The sequence below is a fragment of the Loxodonta africana genome, chromosome 6 (genome assembly GCF_030014295.1).
Source record: "Loxodonta africana isolate mLoxAfr1 chromosome 6, mLoxAfr1.hap2, whole genome shotgun sequence".
NCBI classification, from domain to species: Eukaryota; Metazoa; Chordata; class Mammalia; order Proboscidea; family Elephantidae; genus Loxodonta; species Loxodonta africana.
In genome coordinates this window covers 42,499,162-42,525,466 of record NC_087347.1, presented here as the reverse complement: position 1 = coordinate 42,525,466, position 26,305 = coordinate 42,499,162, and the positions used below count along the sequence as shown (strand labels likewise).

General features: G+C 40.0%; 1 protein-coding gene across 4 annotated transcripts in view; it reads left to right on the top strand.

Annotated features, from left to right (window-relative positions):
- The window catches only part of CD28 (CD28 molecule), a 42,170-nt gene extending 17,623 nt beyond the window's left edge, over window positions 1–24,547 (top strand). For 2 of the 4 annotated variants that reach the window (XM_003405929.3, XM_023542184.2), the window contains 3 exons: window positions 6,551–6,907; window positions 11,059–11,183; window positions 17,869–24,547. In XM_003405929.3, coding sequence (XP_003405977.1) covers window positions 6,551–6,907; window positions 11,059–11,183; window positions 17,869–17,997 — 611 coding nt within the window. In that variant the 3' untranslated portion in view covers window positions 17,998–24,547. Of the gene's footprint in view, window positions 1–6,165; window positions 6,354–6,550; window positions 6,908–11,058; window positions 11,184–17,868 lie in introns of all 4 variants that reach the window. The other 2 variants (XR_002784416.2, XM_023542190.2) reach the window with 2 other exon arrangements.
- Window positions 24,548–26,305: the final 1,758 nt, after the last annotated feature.

Here is a 26,305-nt window from a genome sequence, read left to right as displayed (position 1 = left end):
TAATGCTCCATTTTAAGAAAAAAATGAGAGAATTAGAAATATTGTGTCTACTGGAAGTCATGATGGTCAGGTATACTCAGTATCACATGGAGCAACTGGTTATCTTTTTCTACCACCAAAAGTGGATTTCCTTCATTTTGTGCCTATCCAAAGCCAATGTGGATTCAGAGGTCCTGTGATTATGATTGTGAGGTCTTATGAGAGATTTCCCACTAGGGCTCCTCTGAGTGATTGACATGAACCAAGGATGGACCAGGTGCTAAGATATAACTGTTGAAACACAAGAGGTTTTTATCAGCCAACCCTGAGCTCAGCTTGGACCCTAAAGTAGGAGGCTGTTAGCCACAGAGTTGCGCATATTAGCAAACTGCTCCTAGCACAATACCTATGTTTAAAGGCCAGCTAATTATTAAATTATCTGTGTTGACATGGAAGAGGGAAGAAAGTAAACATTGACAGATAATTTGGACGTTGTCTTTTTGTAAAATGTCATGTAAACAATAGTTTCAAGCTCTTTCCCAACAAAATCCTAGCAAAAAACAAAAACAAACAAAACAAAACAAAACAAAAACGTTCTTTTTCCTTCTCTTGATCTATCACTGGATATGCCATCAGCCAAGAGAATATTAAATATGGAACAGCCAGTCTAGATACTGGGATCTTGAATTGTTCCTCCTTAAGAAGTTTCTCAATTTGTAGTGCTGAGGTAGAATGGGCTCAAGAGAAAGCTGATCAATCTCAACAATGCTAAGGTCTGAATTTTGGAGGCTCCATGATAGAACAGAAGGAAACTCTATCTTCCAGTTAGCTCACTTATGCAGGAAAAATAGTCTCAGGAGAGAAAGACGACTGCTTCTCCCTTCTGGAAAACAGCAAACACTGGAATAAACTCCAGGTAGTCAGATGGGCATTCAGTAACCTTTGAGGTAACTTGCCTGTTCTTTGCAGTGATCCTTCAGGCTGGAAGAAGGTCTCTTTCATACCCCACATGTCCAAACTTCACTTCAGTTTCTGAGCTATCTATTATGGTAACATAATGAATGAAGAAGAGTTGTAGGCATAATGAAAACAGTGTTGCTTACTGGTCGCTTACTGGACTAAAAACAGTCATTTTTGCTCCTCCTCATCCACTCACCACAAGTAAGCCAATGCTGAGTTTTGCCAGGTTTAGCCTGTAAATATTTCTTGAGTTTATCCATTTCTTTCTAATCATCATTCCGGCCCTTACCACCCCTTGCCTAGACTACTACAATTCTATCCTAATTGGTTTCCGTGTTTTCACTCTTGTACCCTTCTCATTTATCCTCCACATTTTTGCTGAAATGGTCTACATAAAATTAAAACTTGTACATGTCACTTTTCTGCTTAAAATCCTTCAGTAGGTACCTGTCACCTGCAGGAGAGAACCCAAGCTCCCTAATACGTGAATCTTGCCTGCTTGGCCAGTTTTGTCTATCACAACACATGGTCCAGCAAAATTGAGGTAGCCATAATTTTCTACACCTGCCATACTGTTTCTCATCTCCTTATCCCCACTGCTTCTTTCTGTCCTTGTATTCTCACAGTTGCTACTTCACCCCTATACACATACACTCCATACATAAACACACTGCCACCTCACCCCAATCCCCAACATGGAGACATATTAGCCTGGCTAACTTCTACTCAGTAAAATTTAGTCAAATCAAAGGCTGCATAATCCTTAAGGACTCAGGTCAGGAGTCACCTCCTCCAGAAGTCCTTCTCTGTTTCCCCCACTGTGCTACTCTTTTTTAAGTAGCTGTCAGTTTATGTATCTTTCCTCCTCACCAGACTGTGAGCCACCTGAAGGCAGGAACTAAGCCCTGCTCATCTTTGGGAAATCGATTTTTCTTTCCTATGTGCCATCTTGGGAAGCTGTCACATACTGAGTTAGACTCCCCAAGTTTTTCTCCAGCCTCACTTAGTTTTAACGCCCACAGTCTCCATTTTATCCCCACAAAGAAGTCCCACTCTTACTTTTTTTCTTATATCAGCCCTCCAAAGCAGGTCAGGAAGAATTTGAATGCCCACTGAAGCGGAATCCAAATCCCGGAACAGAAACACAGTGCCTGGAGGGCTCAGTAAGCAGAAATATGATGTCTTTACCAGCAGTCTCTGAAAAGGAGGTGAAATGCTGCCATTTCTTATTGGAATTGGTTGCCCTACCTATTAGAATACTCCCAATGACTCTTTCTAAGAAAACAAAAACAAAACCAAGTTGGTTTTCATATCAAGGAAGGTTGAACATTTTGCTTCTTCACATGTTTACTTTTCAGTGCTCTTGGGGAATGTTTGTTGAATGAATAAGAAATGAAGCTAAAGTTGTTTTTAAGATACAGATTTTGAACAAGGACTTAAAGAGATTGTAGTCAGACCTAGCTGCTGATAAGAATAGTATAGGCAGATTACCATCTTTTACCCATCAATTATTTACTGAGCTTCTATTACTTGCACAGTATTATACAAAGAAGCATAATATAGTCCTCGCTCTCAAGATACATGGAAACTGGGTGCCTAGAAGAAATACTCACAAATCAAAAGCTAAACAAATTGAATCTTATGAAACAAGAAGTGTTCAAAAGACAGAACCTGATCGAATGGCAAATGAGTGATGCAGAAAGTAATTGTCTTGAGATCAGAGAAGGGAGACACAGGCATCCTATGCCATGGAGTTAAGTGCACAAAGTATACTTTGGAGATAGGAATGCTCACTGTGGTCCTGGGATCTTGGCTTAAATGGCCTGGCTAACTCGGAGAGTATTGGTTTGAGAAAATGATGTTGGACAAGCCTGTGAAGACCTGTGGATTTCAGGATAAGTGAGGTTTCATCTGTCAGGCCACTGGTTCTCAAGCTTGGCTGCAAATTAGAGTCACCTAATATAAAAATATGAAGTTGTCAAGGATTTCATTTTACTTGGATCCACAATCAACAGCCATGGAAGCAGCAGTCAAGAAATCAAAAGACGCATTGCATTGGGCAAATCTGCTGCAAAGGACCTCTTCAAAGTGTTGAAGAGCAAAGATGTCACCCTGAAGACTAAGGTGCGCCTGACCCAAGCCATGGTATTTTCAATCGCATCATATGCACGTGAAAGCTGGACAGTGAATAAGGAAGACCGAAGAAGAGTTGATGCCTTTGAATTGTGGTGTTGGTGAAGAATATTGAATATACCATGGACTGCCAAAAGAACGAACAAATCTGTCTTGGAAGAAGTGCTGCCAGAACGCTCTTTAGAGGCAAGGATGGCGAGACTGCGTCTTACATACTTTGGACATGTTTGCAGGAGGGATCAGTCCCTGGAGAAGGACATCATGCTTGGCAGAGTGCAGGGTCAGAGGAAAAGAGGAAGACCCTCAACGAGGTGGATTGACACAGTGGGTGCAACAATGAGCTCAAGCATAACAACAATTGTTAAGGATGGCGCAGGACCGGGCAGTGTTTCGTTCTGTTGTGCATAGGGTTGCTACGAGTCAGAACCGACTCTACGGCACCTAAAAACAACAACAATGTAAAAATGCTGCTGCCTAGATCACACACCCAGAGGTTCTGATTTAGTTGGCCTGGGGTACTTCCTGGAAAAGCAAGAGTTTTTAAAGTTCCTAAGGTGATTATAATATGCCAAAGGCTGAGACATTTGTTAAGGCATGTTGTTGTTGTTAGGTGCTGCTGAGTCAAATCTGACTCATAGTGGCCCCATACGACAGAGTAGAACTGCACCATAGGGTTTCCTAGGCTATAATGTCTATGGGAGCAGATCGCCAGGCCTTCCTTCTGCAGAACTGCTGATAGATTTGAACTACTGGCCTTTCAGCTAACAGCTGGTAGTTAATCACTGCGTCACCAAGCAGTTCCTTTTGTTAAGCCATAGTGGTTTTCAGTCCTAACTGACTGTTAGAATCAACTGAGAGAACTTTTAAGATAATACCCAGGATAAGCCACAGAATAGGAGAGCATGTTTGCAAATTATGTATCTGATAAGGAATTTGCATCCAAAATATGTAAATAACTCTTACAAGTCAGCAATAAAAAGACAAATAACCCAATCCAAAAATAGGCAAATAATCTGGATAGACGTTTCTCTAAAAAGGACATACCAATGACTAATAAACACACGAAAAGATGCTCAATATCATTAGTCCTTAAGCAAACAAATAAACAAAAACCATAACCCATTGCTACTGAGTGAATTCCGATTCACAGCAACCCTATAAGACAGGGTGGAACTGTCTTATAGGTGGAACATAGGGTTTCCAAGGAGCCTCTGGTGGATTTGAACTGCCGACCTTTTGGTTAGCAGCCATAGCTCTTAGTCACTGCAACCACTTCCTACCCACTAGGGTGGCTGTAGTAAAAAAAAGATGGGCAATAACAAATGTTGTCAAGGATGTGGAGAAGCTGGAACCCTCATACCTTGCTAGTGGGAATGTAAAATGATGCAGCTGCTTTGAAAAACAGTTTTAGAGTTCCTCAGAAGTTAAATATAGAATTCTCACATGAATCAGCAATTCTACTCCAAGGTCTATATCCAAGATGATTGAAAACAGATGTTTACACAGAGATTTGTACGGGAATATTCATAGCACCAATGTTTATAACAGCAAAAATAGAAACAATTGATGAATGGAAAAACAAAATGTGGTATATTCATACAGTGAAATATTACTTGGCTGTAAAAAGTGATGAAGTTCTGATACACGTTACAACATGGATGAGCCTTGAAAACCTATGCTAAGTGAGAGAAGCCAGACACAAAAGACCACATATTGTAGGATTCCATTTATATAAAGCTCCCAGAAGAGACAAATCCATAGACACAGAAAGTAAATTAGTAATTGCCATGGATTAGAGGGAAGGAAGAACAGGGAGTGACTGCTAATGGGCATGGGGTTTCTTTTTGGGATGATGAAAATGTTCTGAAATTATATAGTGGTGATTGATGTACAGCTCTCTGAATATACTAAGATCTATTGAATTGTATACTTTAAAAGAGTGAACTTTATGGTGTGTGAATTATATCTCGATATAGTTCCTATTAAAAAAAAGAAGAAAACAAACCAGAAACCCAAACAAATAATGACCCTCAGCCTAGACTAATTAAATGAGACTTTATGGGAGCAGTACTTGGACACGGGTACAGGTATTTAAAAAAAATTCCTGGCGTGCAGCCAGCATTGAGAACTACGTAGGAGATGAAAAGCTGTTAGTAACTTAGTCATATGAAGCTCCTTCCTTCCCAAAGCAAAAACAAAACTCCTGAGTTCTTGAATTCAAATTCTAGTTAAATTATAAACTTCATTTAAGTCTCATTTCATCGGCTTTTCAGTGTAGGTGTGTAGGGTGTTGCTTCAAATTCCCTTTTTTTTTCTTTTAAAATGTTAAGTAGACAATTATTAGCATACCTCAAAACAATAGCAAAAAATTTTTTGTATTGAAATTCGTGCTTCTAGCTGACTTGAATTTTAGTCCTAGTTTTGTCTACCATTTGTTCAGTGACTTTAGACAAAGCATCTAATATCTCCAGGTCTCGTACAGTCATTAAACAAACAAACACACAAACACGTTTGAATAGATTGTTCTATGCCAGGCAATGGGACACAGGAGTAAAAGAGATAGACATATTCTTTTTCTTCATGGATTTTATAATCTAGATTCAGGTTCTTTGCCTTTAAAGTGAAGAAATTGAAGTAGAAGGTCTTGAGGTTCTTTGCTCTTTTATGGGGATAACACAGAAGTCAAAGCTGGATCATAGAGATAGCTCTTGTGGACCTTTTCCATCTTCTGTGATTTAAGGGGACGAAAACATGAATTTCTTGTGGAGGCTATTTGCAGATAAATTAAAGCAAACCCTTTGGGTTTTTTTTTTTTTTTTTCCCGCTATATCCTACTCTTGGAATGGCCAATAAAAAGAGTCAAAATGTTTCAAAACATTTCAATTCCTTCACAAAAGCCTGTAGTACAACTTAAAAACAGAAATATTTGTACAGCTGTGTCAGGCGTTAAAAGCCATTTCCAAGTGTACCACTCAAGCAGTACATCAGCCCAATGCACGATTAACATCCTGGGAGTCTCAATACAGATTCAAAAATTCGGGGTGCATAGCTGTGGTGCTCAATGCCAACAGAAGGGCACATTCTCCCTTCCAGGTGAAAACATGATCCATTGTTTCATTCCAAGGAGGAAAAAATAACATCAGGATGCCAACTTTTAAACTCTGCTGCTGATGGGCGTGCCATCAAGTCTGTTCTGACTCATACAGCCCTGTAGGCCAGAGTAGAACTGCCCCATAGGGTTTCCAAGGAGCAGTTGGTGGATTTGAACTGCCTACCTTTTGGTAAGTAGCCGAACTCTTAACCCCTATACCACCAGGGCTCCTTTAAACTCTAGGTATAATTATTTCCCGAAGAGCTCCTGCATCTTCTTCTGCTAAGAGAAAGGCCCTGTTTGTTTTGTTAATGAATACATCTTGACTTCGGAAAAAAAAAATCATTCTTATACCTTTGTTCTAAACAAATGATTTTTTTCCTCCAGAAAACAAGATTTTTGTGAAGCAGGCGCCGATGCTCGTGGCGTACAACAATGCGGTAAACCTTAGCTGCGAGTATACTAACAACCTCTTCTCCAAGGAATTCCAAGCCGCCCTTTATAAGGGAGTGGATAGTGACGTGGAAGTCTGTGTTGTGAATGGGAATTACTCCCATCAGCTTCAGTTTCACTCAAATACGGGATTCAACTGTGATGGGAAACTGGGCAATGAAACAGTGACATTCTACCTCTGGAATTTGTACGTTAACCAAACGGACATTTACTTCTGCAAAATCGAGGTCATGTATCCGCCTCCTTACATACACAATGAGAAGAACAATGGAACCATTATCCATGTGAAAGGTAATATGCAACTCTAACTATGTCCCACCCTAAAGCAACGGTTTTCAACTGCAGTCTTGAAAACTAGGTCATGGTCAGTAGAGAGATTAAATATGCCCTAAGTGATGTGATATTAATAAAGTTAAATAATGTCTAATAATAAATAACAGATCACTCATGGGAGTATTCTCCATCGAGTGGATCATGGCGGAGAAATGTTAAGCTCTGCCTTTAAAATGTAAGCTCAGTGTAAGGAATCAAACAAATCCCACTTTTCATTTCTCTGACACCAGAAATGCTGACCAATCGAAATCAATGTGTTATCAAGTCTATTCCACTTCTGCTTTGACACCAGCTGCACGTGCAGCACTTCTTCCTATGACCTGAAGCACCCAGAGCTGGGGCAGACCTCAGACATTCAAGGTCACAGTCCTCCAGACTGCCAGGTCCGCCCAAGACTTCAGACACCATCCACAAATTTGGGAGTCCCCAGGGCTCGCCTGACTTAAGATCTGCTGACTACAAATTGAGGGGTTTCCCCCTACCCTACCCCTTGAGGTTGCCAGCCATAAGCTTGGGGGTCTCCAGGGCCCTCTCATTTCTCACCTGCTGATTCTCACTACTTCCTTGGGTTTGATAATTTAATAGAATGAGTCAGAACTCACAAAAGCACTTATGATTATAGTTTTATTATAGGAAAAAGGATATACATGAAGAGATGTATGGGTGAGGTGTGGGAGGGCTCCCACTGTGGAGGTTCCCTGTCTCAAAAAGTGACGTACTACCCTTCCACCTGCATCAAGGTGTTTTGCCAACCAGGAAGCTCCTGAGGTTTCTCTATCCAGAGCATTTATTGGGGCCCCATTACGTAGGTATGATTGATTGAATTAGTCTACCTCTCCTGAGGTCAGCTGCTATCACAAGGTGGTCTTTCTGGACTGGCCAGGCCCCACCTGAATTATCCCATTAGCATGAACTGTCAGGTGTGGTCTGGAGACCCATAAATTAAGAAAGGCACCTCAATTACTCCAGACATTTCAAGGAACCAAGGACAAAGGCCAAATTACTTTAGGTAAATTTAATGTAAACCCGAGGCTCAGATACAAGAAGAAGTTGGATTTAATGTATCAGAACTCAGGAAGAATGGGTTGTAGTCTCAGTTAATTCATAGACTTGGGCTTTTAGTCTTTTTGTGTTCCATGGTCTTTCTCTACAAAAGTGCCCCCCACCTCTGCCACCCATTTTCCAAAATTAGTCCAAAGCATGCTGGACTAACTAGGGGACATAAAATTTGCCATTAACCAACTCTGTGATCTTCAAGGACCCAACATCTTCATTGCCTAAAACTCAGTATTATTAAGTAGTATTCTGGAATTAGTGGAAATAAATTTACTGGGTTTATGTTGCAATTGTACTCTTTCTAAATGTTGGGAAGAAAAATCGTTAGGCTTCCAAACTAAAAAAAATACAGTTTATTGCTAAGAGCAAACAAAATTGAGAGAGGTCAAGTAGCTTTTTTGTATATTTCTTGCATATACTACAGCTTTTTCTTTCTGTAGAATGCTAAATAAGGTATATGTTCAGTTTTGTATTTCTTAATACTGGTATAATTCCAATAAATATTCTTTCTTCTATGTCAGAACAGAGCATTTCTGATGAAGAATAGGGTACTATTTTTATTTACTTATTTATTAAGGAAGGCACCATTAACTTAATATGGCAGAATAAGTTCTGTGTTCTGGCAAAATATAGGCAATTAATGTGTGAATATTTTGCTTGCTGAGTTCCATTCAGATTTTTAATACCTGTAATATCCTGGGGAAACCCTGGTAGCATGGTGATTAAGAGCTAAGGCTGCTAACCAGAAAGGTCGGCAGTTCGAATCCACCAGGTGCTCCTTGGAAACCCTATGGAGCAGTTCTACCTTGTCCTATAGGGTTGCTATGATTTGGAATCGACTCAACGGCAATGGGTTTGGTTTGTTATATAATATCCTGGTAGAATATTATAGTTGGATCAAGCCCAAGGTTAAAAAAAAAATCATGCAGACTATGGAAGCTAAGAGTGAAACATTTTTTTCTATACGAATGGTATACTACATTAGTATAAAGTATTGCCTGTCTTCTACTTTAGCGTATCATTTACATAGTTTCTTAAAATGGAGGTTAAATATGAAACTAATATTTTCAGAATATACTTAATTTAGATTATTAATTTGGGCCCATTTTTTTGCATGTGGAGGATCCAAATCAAGTTCACAGACTTTTTGTCCTACCATATCCTGGTAATAAATACTTTGAAAATTGAATTAATTTTAGATTATAGAGTTCTATTCAAGAATCATAAAATATTAGAACCAGAGAGGACACCAAAGATCCTTTAATAATTTGCAATATTAAAAATCAAGTTATGGGTCAAGAAGGTGAGGGTGTTGTCATGTCTTGGGGTTGGCAACCGATGTCACAAAACAATATGTGTATTAATTGTTTAATAAGAAACTAATTTGTTCCGTAAACCTTCACCTAAAGCGTGCACACACGCGCATACACACACACACACACACACACACACACACACAAAGATGTAATTGAAAAAAAAAACAAACTACTCAAGCTATGGAGAAAGGTCAGAATGGTCCCCCTGAGGCTTACCAGGGGCTCAAGTTCCATTGTCACCTCTCACTCGAAAATCTGTGCCTGATGAATTCTTGGAATTATTAGTTCACCATCTCATCACTCGAAAACAGTGTCCTATCTCCTCTGCACTCAGCCACTTTGCTTCATTTCCCCTAAAGAACCGCTCACTCAAGAATGCTGTATATGTCAGACATTATTAGTTTGGGAAATTTATTCATTCATTTAGACAAGGCCCTGTTCCAGGCCCTGGAAATTCAACAGTAAACAAAAGAGACAACAATCTCTGTCCTTGTGGAGCTTATATTTCAGTGGACACACTCAGACAATAAATATAGTAAATAAGACACTATATAGTGTGTCTCATAATTATAAATAAACAGAAAAATAAAGCTGGGAAGAGACATAGGGAGTGTTGGGGGAGGTTGTTGATTTTTTTAAATAGAAGAGTCAAGGTGTCTTCATTGCACAGCCTTTACATTGAGTCACACCCCAAACCCAACCTCTTCTGGGAAATAATTAGCATCGCTAATAACATGCATGATAGGTTTTACTAGGATGGATGAAGACCTCTTCTGGAAAGTTGGTTACCCACCTGCCTAGCTGGCAGATAGCCTGGAGCTTGACAATCTTCCACCAGATCTATTTATTCCTCTTGTTCTTTACGTTTACATTTTTCCTCTTCTTCCTGTCTTCTTTCCTTTAACTGCTCTTCCTTCTTCCTCCTTTGCATCCTCTTCTTCCTTTTTCTATAACAATTTCTCCCAGAGAGAATTCTTTGATTTAGCTTGCCCAGAGACCTCTGCCCATGTAACAAGCTTGAAATACAACTGATGTTTCTTGTCAAAACAAACAAACTAACAAACAAAAAAACAAACAAGGAATGTTTTTTAAAAATGCCAAAGCCTAGGCTCTATCCCCAGAGATTCTGATGTAATTAATCTGAACCTTGGGCACTGGTGTGTTTTCAAACTGCCTCAGGTAATCCTAATGTAAAGCTAGGATTGGAAATTCTTGGACTGGAGGATTTTTGGTGTTCTTCCTAGTTCTAATCTTCTGTGACTCTTAAGTAGAACTTTATAGGCCCAATCACCACATTTCTGATACCTAAAGACATAAAGTGACTTCTCCATGATTTTATGTTCTATCAGGCAGAGTCGTAACTAGAACTTTAGCTTCTGATTACCAGTTCAGTGTTCTGATTGCCATATTAGGCTGATGGGTTTCTTAAGGCCTGAAAGCATATATCTCCTTTAACTTATGCCAAGGGTACAACTTGGATATAAATAGCTTAGGGTCTTGATAAACTGGCTTCTGACAGAGGGCTTGGGTTAAGGCTTATTGGAAGTCACAATTTTAAATCACACAGTGGATTTAGCAAAGTCAGGTGAATCACGAAAAAGGAAGTCTGCATACTCTAAGCCAGTGGTATTTTGCATATTTTTATTTCTCTCACATTCTTCTATGATGTTCAGAAGAAGGAAAATGTACTCAAGTGCCATTCCCATATCATTTAACCCACTCTATTCTATTTTTCAGAGAAACATATTTGTCCAGCTCCCCCGTCTACTGAGTCTTCTAAGCCATTCTGGGCACTGGTGGTGGTTAATGGAGTCCTGGCTTTCTATAGCTTGGTAATAACAGTGGCCCTTTGTATTTGCTGGGTAAGAGAAGCAGCACTACTTTTATGTAACTTTTCTAATACACACAATCTGAATATATTTCAGAATTTTTCCTACGTGATTTAATTTCTGTTTAGAGGTGAATATTATTATTTCCTTTTTCCTGACAAGGTTTGAGTAGTTTCTCTCTTTAGCCTCTTTATTTGAAATAAAAATCTGATGTGAGGTCTATTTTTTAAAAGGCTCTGATTAGTGCCGGGCAGGGTAAGAAGTTATATGGGCAATTTAGGGTGACAGGAATGAGGGACAGTTACCTTTCTTTTCCCCATTTGTCTATATAACATTTAATACAGTATCTATATCTACATCTATCTATCTATCTATCTATCTATCTATCTATCTATCTATCTATCTATCTATCTATCTATCTATCTATCTATCTATCTATCTATCTATCTATCATCTATCTATCTATCTATCATCTATCTATCTATCATCTATCTATCTATCTGCATATAAATCTAGGCAATTTGGGAATCTAAGCAACTGAAGTCAATGAACAACTTTAGGGTCCAAAATCATGAGAAATTTGGCAGCTGAAATTCAGATCTGCCAAAGAAACTAGGTCTGTTTATCTGAGTCATATTTTTTTCTTCTCTGAAGCAGTTGGATTGTGTGAGGCCAAGTAGGGTGCTGTCATTATGAAACTATTGTGGTAGTTGGACTTTTCTGAGCTCTTACCACCAAATTGGAGTTTACAACTTTTTCAAATGCTCATGCCTTAAACTTGCTGTATTTTTCTTCACCTTTCTCAATGTCGAATTTTTGGGCTAGGTTTGCACAATCTCAATTGACATCTATTGTTAAAGGGCCTCCTTAGCAAGAATCACTCTCTTACTCAGAAACTTCCTGTTCTTATGTACACATTGTGGTACAGAACACCTCATACTTTGCTTCTATTTATTCTAGAATTTTCTTTTTCTAGAAGTTAGATGTATGTATGAATCATTTTTTCGACTAGATTGTATGCTCCTCAAGAATAAAGGTCTGTTTCTGTTCATAGTCTCCATCCATCTAGTATTAAGTACACTTAGTACTTAATGAGTGCTTACTGAATTGATGAATTTAATGATTCTCATAGAGGCCAAACTAAGGACTCAAAATACCAAAGATCATGAAGATGGCACAGGACTGGGGAATGTTTTGCTCTGTTATACATAAGGCTGCCGTGAGTCAGAGCCGACTCAACGGCACCTAACAGCAACATATATGGGTCAATGATTTCTGGAAGCCATGCCGTGTGAAGCCATCCTATCTACTATAGGAGGAGCAGCCCTGAATTCACAATCATGCTCTTCTATCATCCAGCCTTGGAACCTTTTTAACTGCTTAATCTATTGCCAAAGTTTTCCTCTCAGTTTTTCCCCACATGCTCCTCCCAGTTCAGAAAACTCTAGGAGTAGATGGACATTTGTCAGGCTGCCTGTTGCCTAATCTATACCTTCTGCAGGATAGAAGAAATTCTTTATAATAGATATCATCTTGGGAATTTGCCTGGCTCACCATCTGCAAGTTGTCCAGCTCCGATGGGGACTTTGGTATAGTAAAATGTCACTTAAGCTCTACTTCTCATGTTAGTTGAGTCCATTCATCTTTCTGGATCTTGGTTCTTCATTCAAGGTACCTGCCAGCTTTGACCCTCTGTGGTGTTTGTCAATGATTTGAGAATTCAGAATTCTTAGTTCTTGATGTTTCCTAATCACCGGCCATTGGCTTTTAGGCCTGCTATATGGCTTTTCAACGATCTTGTTAGGAATCTTGACTTTCTAACTTAAAGACCAGGTGCAGTGGATACCCTCCCAGGAAATTCTGCTGACCTAGATCAAAGTGATTTACTAGCTTCACAGGAAGTAGTTTTGCGAACTGCTTTAAGTTTCAGTGGCCAGAAAGGTGCTCTTGATCATTTAAAAATTGTTGTAAATATATATTAGAATATCAGTTACTAAAGAGGCACAAATTTGCTAAATGACTTGAATCACCCAAAGGAATGAACGCAGTTTTTCACTTTCAGTGAGTTTAGACGGTACACTTTCAACTAGGAAATACTGCAGACATGAGAAGAATTGGACAACATGGGTTTTGTTTTTTTTTTTTGCAGCACTGCTAATTCCTAGTGAGGTTCATCTTGCTCCGTCTTGAGAAAACCCCCCATTTCCCCATGAATTGGGAGGTCCCAGTACCTGGCATGTCTTGTCATCTGTGGCCTCTTGTAGTCTATTAGGCTACTCAATAAGAGCTACCCTTTATTTGCATTTCAAGTCTAAGTCTTTGTACTCTCTGACTAAAAGAGTGTGAAATCAAAACATATCTATATTTCCTAGAATAACACAGCCTTTTTACCACAGGCTTCTGCTTTCCTTGCTGAGTTAGGCAGCCATGCCATTAGGAACCCCTACATAAACTCTGAGTACTTTTGCCTGGGTATTTTTTGGTATCCTATTTTTGGCAGGTCTGCAGGGTGCCTTGGTGTAATATGCTGTTTTCTGGAACTCCCTGAGGGCTTGTCATGTGTGTTGTAGGTAGCTCTAGGCTGAGTAGGCTTCTGGAAGCAGCTGCAGATTCTATCTCAGTCCTTGACCTGCTGCTGACATTTGAGTAAATAAAGAGCACCCCTCTGCCAGACTGCCATAGACCAGCACCTGCTACTCTCACTCAATGTTCTGATCATCAGCTGAGCTGGAAAACCTATTCTCTTTCCTATTCTAAAGGTGATTTTTAAAAAACAAGGTCTTCCCCACTGTAGATCACAATTTGGGGAGTGTGAATAATGTCTTCCTGGTAGTATCTGCCTTTAAATCCAGTAGACTGTGTCTTTAAGTGAATTTCTTCGTGTGTGCCCTGTGTCCTGCTGTTGTCCCCATGGTACAAGTGGGTACCAGCTGGAATGGGGCGGGAAAGGGGGAGTGGCCCTTAAACCATACATCTGTAGCCAACATTGACTTACGAAGGGGTGAATAGACGACCTAGTCACACCAACACATGAGACGAGTACTCTCTGCACACATATATGCATATGCTAGATGCTTTTAGATGCACATGCGCACTGTGGTTTCGGTTCCCAGCCATGTATGTGTCATAGCCATCCCACTGTCTGTGTTTAGGGTTATGGCGATAACGAGTGAATTCATCATCTGATAACAGCAAGCGGGCTGCGTTCAGCAGATCTTCCATAATCTCTTGGTGCTAAGTGAAAAACCTCATGTTCATTATTGGAACCTCTTTACCAGTTATAGTTTTTTTTTGTGTGTGTGTGTCTGTAGGCAAAGGCTATCCCTTTGGAGCCTGGCAAGGGGGGTCCTCAGGTTGGAGTACTTACTCATAAGCATCCTTGCATACACTATTAGGGGCCGGATATTTCCTTGCCATCATCCCTGCCCTGCTCTAAGAGAAAGAATGTAGAACCGAGGTATTTGAAGAACAACTTTACTTGCCACTTGGTTTCCATGACTACCTCTATATAAATAAATCTCTTAATTATGTGTTCAATGCTATCCTCTCGTCTTAGTTCCAGGTAGATAACCCATCCACCATTTCAAATCTCAAATGACCAAAGCTGTATTTATCATCTTGTCTTTCAATTCTATTTCTCCTACTGTCTTGCCTTATGTCTGTGGATGAAACACCATCCTTCCAGTTACTCAGGCACAAATCATCAGTCATTTTTGGGTATTAGAATTGAGTAAGAAAGAGGAGTCAAGCAGCCCAACAATATTAATTCAAATTTGGTAATATATTTTGTATACATTGCTTCCTTTTCATTCAGTTTTTTCATGATTGGTCTCCATAGACCAGGATTTCTCAGTCTTGGCACTGTTGATATTTTGGGCCGGATAATTCTTTGTTTTGGGAGGTTGTCCCATACATTGTAGGATGTCCAGCAACATTCCTGGCCTCTATCCACTAGATACCAGTAACATCCCTCCCAGGTATGACAACCAAAAATGTCTTCAAACATTGTCATATGTCCTCTTGGGGGAGGGGGATAGGCACAAAATCATCCATGGCTGAGAATCACTGTTGTAGACCCATTTTTCCCCACCTTTTGTCTCTCTTCCCTTCAGTATCTCTTGTACATATCTGCCATATTAATCTCCTCAAAGCGATCATTTTGTCATGTCATCCTTATTGCCACCAATGTCTTCGATGTAACTAGAGTAAATTATTACTAATAGGAAAATAAATGCTTTTGAATGACTTAAAAAATACAGATTAGTTTAGAGCTAATATTATTCCTATAATAATGGTGCTGCTAGTTACTTGAACTTAATAGCAGTAATAGCAATATGAATAATATTTCTCCTTCCTTGGTATTCAAGAGACCAGATCACCTTAGAATTCTAGTATCTTGGTGCTTCTTCCCTTGATTTTTTTTTCTAAACCTCTCTGCACTTTTCAAGCCCCTCTCCATCCCACACCACTTATATTCTTAAGAGTTGGGCTCAACTCCTAATTTATTGAGGCCATTGAGGTTATCTGCTATGATTTCCTTCTCTGAATAAGTCTTCTCAAGTTAGACGTTTTCTGTCTCCAACTTTGCTAATGCTCTCTCCTTCAATTAGAGCACCCATTTTGCTTTTTCTGCCTATTGCAATCCTAACCATTCCTCAAAGCCTAGCTCCAAAGCCTTCTGGTTGTAGCATAGAAATGGTGAAAAGAGGCAAGAGTAAAAGCAGGTGTCCAGTTGAGAGGCTACTGAAGTAGCTCCAGGGAGAGATAATGGTAGTTTAGAAATATGATGGCTGTAGTAGAGATGGGGAGAGGTAAGTGGATTTCAGGGACATTTAGGTAAAATCAACAGGATCTGGTAAAAGAGGATAAAGGAGTTGGAGGTGCCAAGGATGAGGCTTAGGTTTCTGGCTTGAGCAACTGTATGGATGGTAGTGTTATTCACTGAGACAGGAAGCACTGGAAGAGAGCCAGATTTGGGGGGAAGATCTTGAGTTTAGTCTTGGACATTTTGAAGTGCCTTTGAGGTTTAGTCCAGAGATACAAATTCAAGTAAATACTGGATGGTAATTAAAGCTGTGAATGTGGACGAGGTTGTCTAGAGTGAGTAGAGTAGAAGGCTGAGGACCAAGCTATGAGTAACTCTAACATTGAATAGCTAATTGGAGAAGGATGAGTTCAAAAGCAGTCAGAGAAGAAGTGGTCAGAGAGGTAGGATGAAAACCAGGACGGTGCTATGTCACATGGCAAAGCGGAAGAGTATTTCAAAAAGGAGAGCATAATCAGTATAGAATTCTGCGCAGAGCTCAGAAAGATGAGGACTGTAAACATGCCAGTTGGGTTTAGTAGCATAAAGTTCGTCATTTTTCAAACACTTCTTTAATACTTACTCATGCCCTTTGACAAAGAAGTTATGAGAGGCTTAGGTAGGAGTGCATGGAAATAAGATCAGCATTGAAGTCATTCACTTATTTACTCATTCAGGTATTCATTCACTCATGTAACAGCGTATCTTTATGTGCTATGCCTATGTGTCAGGAAATTGGCTTTTTTTTTTTCATAATAAAGAATTCTGAATCCAGAAATCAAGATGACTTTCTATTTTTAGAATTTTTATGTGTTCTTTGCTAAAAGTGTAAATTTTACCATCACATTGGTCCAGAAAGGATGCTTATAACCCCCAGTCAAAACTATGTTGAGTCTCATGGTGGGTTTAATTCTTGCTCCATGTCCAGTATTTCCCCTACTTCCCTCACCCCTGGGAGAAATTCATGCTGAGGAAGTTGAGCTTGAGAATAGGGATCGGTGACACTACACCCACCCCTCACTTACTGACATCATTAGGTTCCAAAGACCAGGTCCTTATGAGAAAAATCAACATTATGCAAAAATGGAGGATAATTGCATCAGATCTCAAAATGGAGGCTGACTACATCATTACACAACTGCCAATTTACATCATTGCATAACTGCCAAATCACTTGAGAGTCATGGCCTGGCCAGTTGACACACACCTTAATAGCCAGCATTAGTGTCATGTTCATTACTGCCAGATGTATGTTGTTAATGCACAAAATAGTCAGATAGTAGATTTTTTACTATTGTCATAAAAGTGAAATGTCTGATAATGAGATGGTAAATAAGTGAGGGATAGGTGTATTGTCTTTAGGGAACTACATACATATAAGGGAATAATAATACAACTAGTTATGCAGAACTCTAAATCCTGGTTAATTTGGACTCCATGGCTATGAATTTATGATTATTCCAGTCTCTGGATGAGCTGAAGATCTTCTTTGATTAATTATGGAAAACAAAGCAAATGACTAATGTAAGAAAATTGCAATGGGGATGCTTGGCCTATTCAAAGGAGGAAAGGTCTTCAAGTTCATTTACGTATCAACAGTGGATATGTTAATTAGATATATCAACAATGCTTATATATTTTTGGAATTTGGATCAAATGACTGCATTGAGAGAAACATGATTCAGATTTTAAAGTCAATCTAGAAGAGTCCAAATTAATTCAGTTAGATTAGTCATTACCCAAGTTCAAGGTGCTCAACAAATGAGTGTTCAGTTTCATTTGATAGCTGATGTTCTGAATAGTTGCTCCCAAAGTAGGCTTTTAATTATAATTTTGTTTGTCTTAGGACACCTCCTAGTACATCTTCTGTTATGTCCCCAACCCCCTCCACATTGACACTTCTCTTTTTGGCAGATGAAGAATAAGAGGAGCAGGATCCTTCAGAGTGACTACATGAACATGACCCCTCGGAGGCCCGGACCTACCCGCAAACACTACCAGCCTTATGCCCCTGCGCGTGACTTTGCAGCCTACCGCTCCTGACACAGATACCTATCCAGATGTGAGCCGGCTGCTGCCTCTTCATCTGTTCAACACCACTGATCTGGATAGGAAAGAACCGCCTCTGTCTTCAGCCGGCTACCTCGGGCCCCCGTTAGGTCACTGATGCCAGTTTTCTTGGGCGACTGACTAGACTAAATATCAAGATGATTTTGATACTCTGAAATGAAGTTAAAGAAAATTGCTGTGGCGGGTACCTTGCGGTGCCATGATCTAAATTCATACTTAGTATGTATTTATTGACTTGATGAGAAGGTAGAAAACAAGTGAGTGGATTCTGTTGCCTTGAAATCTGCTTCCAAGCTGCTGGTGGAGCCCCGTTCCAGTCTCACTCACCTGCGTATCTCAATCAAGTGAAGTGTGATGACCAAAAACTTCCTAGAGAAGAAAGGTTAAAAAATCATTCCATTCCCAGTTGCTGTGGAGTCAATCCTGACTCACGGCGACCTCATGAGTGTCAGAGTAGATCTATGCCTCATAAAGTTTTCAATGGTTGATTTTTCATAGTTTACCAGGTCTTTCTTCCAAGGTACCTCTGGGTGGACTTGAACTGCCAACCTTTCAGTTAGCAGCAAAGTGAACCTGTTAGCCATTTGTACCACCCAGGGACTCCTAGAAAATCATCCCTGCTCGTTAAATGAGAGTGCAGGGTGGGGGTAGGCTACAGTGGGGAGGGTAGGGAGATGGTGAAACTTAAGATGTTTTTAAACCAGTAAAACGTGGTCTCTCACTCATGAAATGAGCCACTTAGTTCCTATTTAATGTTGTTTTCCTTTTAGTTTAGAAAGACATAGACTTTGTCTGTGATCAATTCTGACCACATTTCGTCATTTTGACCAATGAAATCCCCTCATATCTAGGCAAACAGATATATTCTCTTCACTCCCTGTGATGGAAATTCTGTTTAATATTCACAATATTGTTTAAAAAGAATAAAGTAGTCCTCTACACCAAGGAAGAGTGTGTGTCAGGAAATAAGATCACTTTATGTCAAAATTATTTGAATAAAACAAAGGATTATTTGTTTAGCAGCTCTTTTCAGCCAAACCCTATAGATGGTTTTGTTTTCCATCTCTTTCAGGTTTGAACAGTTGGTCTCTTTAATGTCTGAGTGGAAATCTGAAGTGGGATGCTGAAAAAGCATCCATGGGGCAGAGACGATGCTGTGAAAAAGGGACATTAGCATTCATTAGCGTATGGGGGAGGAGCCACAAGCCGCCTCTTCTGAAGGAGGCAGAATGGAAGGAAATGACAAGATTCTTGCCATGTGCTAAGGGGGTGGCTGGCAGCAGGCAGAAGGCGCTCTCTCTGGTGAGAAACACCTCTAGAGGAACTTTACGTAATTTAGGGTTCAGAGCTTCACAACTCTGTGGGCTCAGCTGCCTGCTTACACTGGAGGTCCATTGATATGGAAAAGTATTTTGGGTTTGTGTCGCCTCTAATGGGACAGCATCAAAGCTCTCAAGAGACTCTCCAAGGCCTAGTCCTGGAATGGCCATGGATAATTTTCTGCCTCTGGTTTTGGGTTACCTGGAGCATGCCAGGGGACCTTTAAGAACGGGCTCTCCGACTTCCTTCACAATTTATTCAGTGCTTTGATTTATTCAGATGTTAGAAGAGCCTAGGGTTTTAGAGGCAGGCAGAGCCTGTTCAAGTCCCTGGTATGCCTTTTATTAATAAAAATTGAACGGCCTCAAGCAGTTCACTGCCTCTTCAAGACTGTTTCTTCAGCTACAGAATTTAGATAATTACCAGAAATATCTCTCCATGAGGGTATGGCTCAAGCCTTTCTTTTCTCTGTTTGTCCCTGGCACTTAGCACCATGTCTGGCTATTATAATGTTAGCTATTATCATTATTGCCACAGAGATAAATTACGCATAAAGGTGGGCAATGACCTAAGAAGAGAAGGAATATTAACACAAATTTAAACCCACTATCTCTATCTACCCAGAGATGAGGTGCTATAGAATATATTCTGTTTCTGTTTCTTGGGATATTTTAACATGTAATAAAATGTAACATATTTTCCCCCATTTTTATGTATATGAAGGTAACTTCTTTAATTTTTCTTTTTAATGTGGGGAGAAGGGGAGGGGTAAAAATCTTATGACTGCAGACAGAAAATATTGTACTCTATTTGATTAACTTAATCAATTCATAAAAGGTCAAACTCAGCAATACCTGGATGGTGAAGGACTGTTGAATTTACACTGGCACACATATCACATTGCCATCCTCTGGGGACACAGAATTCTTCAGTCCAAGTTATGTAATTGTGTTTGAAAATGACAGAGCTGGAGAATTTTAGGAAGGGCAGTAGCAAAAAACAAAAATGGAAAGATTTGATCTTTGATAATAAATGCTTTTATTTTATGACTGGAAACGGAGATTAACTAAAGATGAATCACACTTGCGATTTTTCTTACTCACTCTGTACAGAGCCAAAGTAGAAATATTATATAAGGAAGCCTGTTTTCACTGTTAGTATGAACCAAGAAATGGTTTAAAAATGGTGGCTGGAGTTATGTCTTTATAGTTTCAGATACGGTACTTATGAGGAAAACAATATTGTTTTCTGCTACTATGGTAAGACTCTTAAGGGTAATGATAGTCCCGTAAATTTTTATTATGAGCTTACATATTTGGGGCTGAATGTGTCAATTTAAAGAAATCAAGTGTACATTATGTTCTGTGTATTCAGTGATAAAATTACTGAACTACCACTGAAGTGTTTTAAAATTTGTGTCTTAATATTGTTTTTCAGAGCAAGTATGCTTTATTTTGGCAATGATTCTGGGAGTAACTTGCTCTTTAAAAGATGTATAACATAAATCCTTTTCTCCAGTTTTTAGTAGGATTGGGAATGCTCTTGCCTCTAGTTTTATCAGTGCCTTCATTGGTTTTTCTCTTTGTTGTCTTTCAGACATGTTGCAAAGTCTAGAAAAAACAGACTTTGGAGTTGAAGTCACAGATTAAAAAAATCTAGACTTTCAAATATTAGCTTCATTTCAAGCAAGGCACACTTCTGGTGACAATTTTTTGCTTGGTTCCAGTCACAGTTTCCCATCAGACCAATGGTTTACCTCTCTGAGATGCTGGCCTGGACTTACCCATGCATTCTATGTGATGTGAACACTCTATGAGAGAGATCGAACTTGAGCCTTGACTCCATCAGCCCCTTGGGTTAACTAACTGAGCCACCAATGATCATGGTTATTTGAATGGGGATGTTGATGGGCAAGCGGATGTCTGAACCTTCATCCCAGCCTTTTGCACTACTGGATGGGAACTACGGTAGGCCAAGGGCTTATCTCAGAGAGTGAAATTCAACTAGACGTTGGAGGTTAGAGATGGTCCCAATGGTGAACCTAGAACTAGGGTCATCAGTGCTATAGATCTGTTACCAACCCAGGCCAAAAACAGTGGCATGGGCTCTAAAGAATTGGGGTGGATGAGTCTTTGGCATTTGCAAGGACATTCAAGGCTCAGGATCTCTTTCTCTCTCTCTCATAAGTATATAGCTGCTTTTCTACCATATTCCGGCTCAAACAGCACAGGCATGTTCCCACCTCAGGTCCGTTACATGTACTATTTCTTCTGCCTTGGGTGTGCTCCCCAGGCATGTGCACGGCTTGCTTCCTCATCTCCTCTGGTCCCCGCTCAAATGATGCCTTGTACTGTAATTAAGGAGCACTGTAGTTAAGGAGTGCAGTGGTTAAGTTCCAAGCTCCCAACCAAAATTTCAGCAGTTAGAATTCACTAGCCACTCCCTCAGAACCCCATGGGGCAGTTCTACTCTGCCCTGTAGGATTGCTATGAGTCTGAATTGACTTGATGGCACCAGCTTTGGTTTTGTTTTTTGACTCTATTTAAAGCCCCTTCCATTCCATACCCTTATCTGCTTTCTTTACTTGCTTTTCTTCATAGTATTTTCACTTTCTGTTACCTAGATGTTTTACTTATTTGTTTGTTTATTGGTTATCTCCCCAACTGAAATGTAAACTCCGTGAGGGAAGGGGCTTTGTTTTGTTTATTGCTGTATCTCCAGTGATATTTATTGACTGAATGAATAAATTTCGCATGACCTTATCAATGAATGGCCAGTTTAAATGTTCTAATCAGACTCTGAGAAGAAGAAAGCCTGTTTTGTTTTTTGCTTTTGTATTAATAAATTCAAACATTAATTTTATTTGAAAAACGAGGTAAAACATATATGCAGCCAAACCCGGAGAAAGAAAACTTGATGGATATATGTTCACTGACATTTTAGAAATTTGTGTGCAATGAGGAAAACCAAAACTATTAGAAAGAATATCTTTAAAATCACACTAAATAAGCCACAGTCAGGAGTCAGTTGATTTCCCGTAAAGACCCCAAATTCCCTCTGAATGGAGTATTGACTACATTTTAAACATGTCTTTAGCCTAAGGCTTCTGAAAAATGTTGCTTTTGTAGTTGTAGTCCTTTCTTATTACTGAACTGCTACTCTTTTTAATGGGGTGATTTTACCCCAACGAATTCTCTCAATGCTTCGGCTCTGATTCAGAAAGAGCTCAAAGATGACAATACTGAAGACAGACAATTTCAGCTTCTTCACGTATCATGCTCACATCATAACTGAGGACTCTAATAGCTTCAAAAACCAAAACCAAATCCAGTGCCGTTTAGTTGATTTCAACTCATGGCGACCCTATAGGCCAAAGTAGAACTGCCCCATAGAGTTTCCAAGGAGCGCCTGGTGGATTCGAACTGCTGACCCTTTGATTAGCAGCCATAGCACTTAACTACGACACCATCAGGATTTCCTCCTCTAATAGCTTGCAGTACTGTAAAAATAATAACAACAACAGCAACGAACAAACTAACGAAACTTGTGACATTTGGAGCAACTTGAAAATTGAAATCAGGCTTGTATTAACCATTGCGTGTGTGTGCACACACACACCAACAAACCCACTATCATTTTGTAGGTAGGAGAAGGCACTTAACCAACAGACCCAAGAGCAGGCCCGGTAATTCACATAGCCTCCTGTTTCCTTTGCTGCAGATTGTACCACGAGGGTGGCTTGAAATCAAATAGGTGTACAAGGACTTCCTCTCTAAACAGACTCTTGTCTTTGCTGAAAAGGAGTTCTTTAAACTTAACAAAGGTAACTAAAACTTGAAAAATATGGCCTTACATATGTCCTTCTCCGAGAAAGACTGAACTCAGCTAGTTACTCATGGGTTCAATAGGACAAGTCAAATCAAATGGAAAGGGTAAGATTGGTAAAAATTGGTTGCTAAGTGAATCGGCTCAATAAGCTACTCCTTTACCTGGGCTCATAAAAGTAGCGTAGCCTAGTTCTGTGAAAGGGTTCTAGTGCCATGAAACTAAAATTCAGTATGAAATAAAACGCAAACTTCAGGGCTTCACCTGACAGAAGTCTAACCTTGTTCTAACTAACTCACTGCACAAAAAGCATGATTGCCCCAGCCGTGTCTTCACTTCTTTTCTCCAGTCTGGTAAAATACATTATGATTCATTTTTAAACAGTACCCTTTCTCCCCCTCTCATCTCATTTGGAGCAGAGATAATGGGCAGGTGAGAAAACTCAGGGAAACTTCTGGATCCACAATGGTGGCTGGACTGTTACACTAAGCAGCAGCAGGACTGTCTGGGAGTTATACTGGAATCCTGTTTGGAAACAGCTTCTCCAAGTGTCTACCTGTGCCTCTTAAACCGAGGCACTGCCTAAATCTTGATTTTTCCACAGTGGGGCTCAGAGTAGTTTTGTCATTTAAGAAAGCATCTGAGTGGGTGGACCTCTCCACTTTCTCTGATTTGGCTTCCCAGAAGAAAGGTATGCTTTCCCTTCCAAGATTCACAGGCTCCTAGCACCTAGAAACCCAGGCCCCTGTCCAGAGCAAAATGTGGCACACTCTCTCAGTGGGCCATTTGTTCTTTTTGGGATGTTGACACTGAGGCCCACACTTGAAAAAAGTCTGGGATGAAATTTGGGTGACCCAAGAATAAGTCAGCTCTTCCAAGTTGACCTCACTTTTGGTGCAACCCTAAGGGCAAGATACATGCTTTTGAAGACCATGTCCCTATCCTTGCCTTCTGTTTGAACTCTATGAAATGGCTGGGGATGCCAGAAATTCGAAAGACAAAAAGTTGTAGAAAGGTGAATTTATCTCTGGGTAGAGGTGGATTGGCTTTGACTTACTTCATTGGGCAGAACTGTCTCAATGACAGATTTAAACAATTCTCTAGCTCCAAAGCAAAAAATGTGAGAACTGGGTGGAAATGTCAGTTGAGACAGAGGAGCAGCAAACAGCTTTGTTTTCCTACAGTTGTGGTTTTACACGGTGATGATGACACACAAAGATGAAAATGTGCAGCATGAACTCCAGTTCTTATCTGAGTGAGCATCTCTGCCAAGGCTGAAGGATATGTGTAGGTGTCACCTGCCAGCAAAGAGACACAGAGAGAGAGAGAGAAAGAAAAAGAGGCCCTGTTTCGGAAAGAAAAGCCAGTTAATCAGAGATCAACAATGACAAGTGGTGCTGTTTATTTCATTAGCTTTATATTCGATTTCCTTCGCCTTGATAATCCCCAAGTCTCAATTTAGTTTCTGGCATATGTAAGCGTCTGGTGACTAAAGAGGAGGTGGAGAAGGTGGGTTTGAATGTACTGTGGCATCTACCATAGTTATTTAAGTCATTTCTTCATTCTCCTTGGCACATGCTTAGCATTTGGATATATTAGCTTCCAAAGTGTAAATTTTTGCCAACTTTTGGGGACAATGACCCAAGGGTAGACAGACTTGAGTTTGTTGTTCAGGCCCCTCTTCACTCCCAACCCTGTAAAACTCTTGCTTCACTTGTTTTGTGTTTCTTTCTCCTCTCTTCCTCCTCATTCAGTGACTACTTAATGAGCACATACCCAGCTTTAGGAAGTGGGCTAGGTACTGGGGATGCTGCAGTGAGCAACACAGACAGCTCTATACTTACCAAGTGCAGAGAGTGTATGTTTGTACATCCTTTCACTTTTTTTTTTTTTTTTCCCTGCTCATAGCCTGCTCCTCACAGTGATCACTTAGTTTTGATTGTGGTACTTAGACTTTAACATGGCAATTTGATAGCCTTTGAATTGTTGGGTTGCCTGGAATTTATTTTTTTGAGATGTTCTTATTTAACATCTCTGGTACTCTTAATGTCATAGGCCAGGGTTCAATAAGTTTTCTCCTGTAAAGGGCTAGACAGTAAATATTTTAGACTTTGCTCGCCATGTGGTCTTTGTTGTGCTACTCAGCTCTGCCATGGTAGTGTGAAAGCAGCCATAGACAATATGTCAACAAATGAACACGTCTACATTTCCATAAAACTTCATTTGCAGACACTCACAATTTGAATTTCAGATAGTTTTCACAAGTCATGCAATCTTATTCTCAGCTCATGTGCCGTACAAAAACAGTCAATGGAGGCTGGATTTGGCCTGTGAGCTGTTTGCTGACCACTGTCTTAGACCTAAACCACAATTTTAGGAGGGAATGCTCCTTTGATTTCCAGCCACAGTGCACATTTTTAGGGCTGTAAAGAACCAAATCTTTTTTTTTTTTTTAAAGAATCAGTTTGGATGTGTATAAAGGCTTCCTGGGAGTGGTGTCAAGTATCTGTTTTGAAAGAAGGACATGGATCATTAAAGAAGAAACTTCATATGAGGGAACGCCATTTAGGTAGCAGAAATGGAAGGTTATAAGAAAGAGAGATCAGAAGCTGTTTTGTGATTATAGAGTTCCTGGTATAGCATTGTTCAATGCCCGAAAACTTTGGAAATTGTGGTTACTCTTTTCTCAAGCTCTTCTTGGCCTTCCTCTTCTTTTCAAGGCATCGAATCCTTGTAATCTCCAAGGAAACAAAGTAAACATCTAGTCACAGTAAGCAGGGGCCAGAAAATGGCCTGTGTACTTTGTAATAAACAGGACTACTTTCCTTGCTAATTCTTCTAAACATAGCACTCCCAATATCCAACTTGGGGTGGGTGGAGCAGAGATCAGAAGCAGCTGTCTCAGAATTGTCCTCCTACTTTTGATTCATTCCATTCTTTCAGTCTGTACTAGGCTGCCATTTCGTGGGTGACCAAGAGTGATCCCCACTTCCAAATTTTACTCAGATCAGAGCCGCACTGACCAGACCCTTACCATCTCTTACTGTCATTCCCTGGTCCCATTAATCACTACTGGTTACTGCCAAGGTACAAATAAGACTCTGGAAGCAGCCCAGCATATGGGGCACCCTAAGAC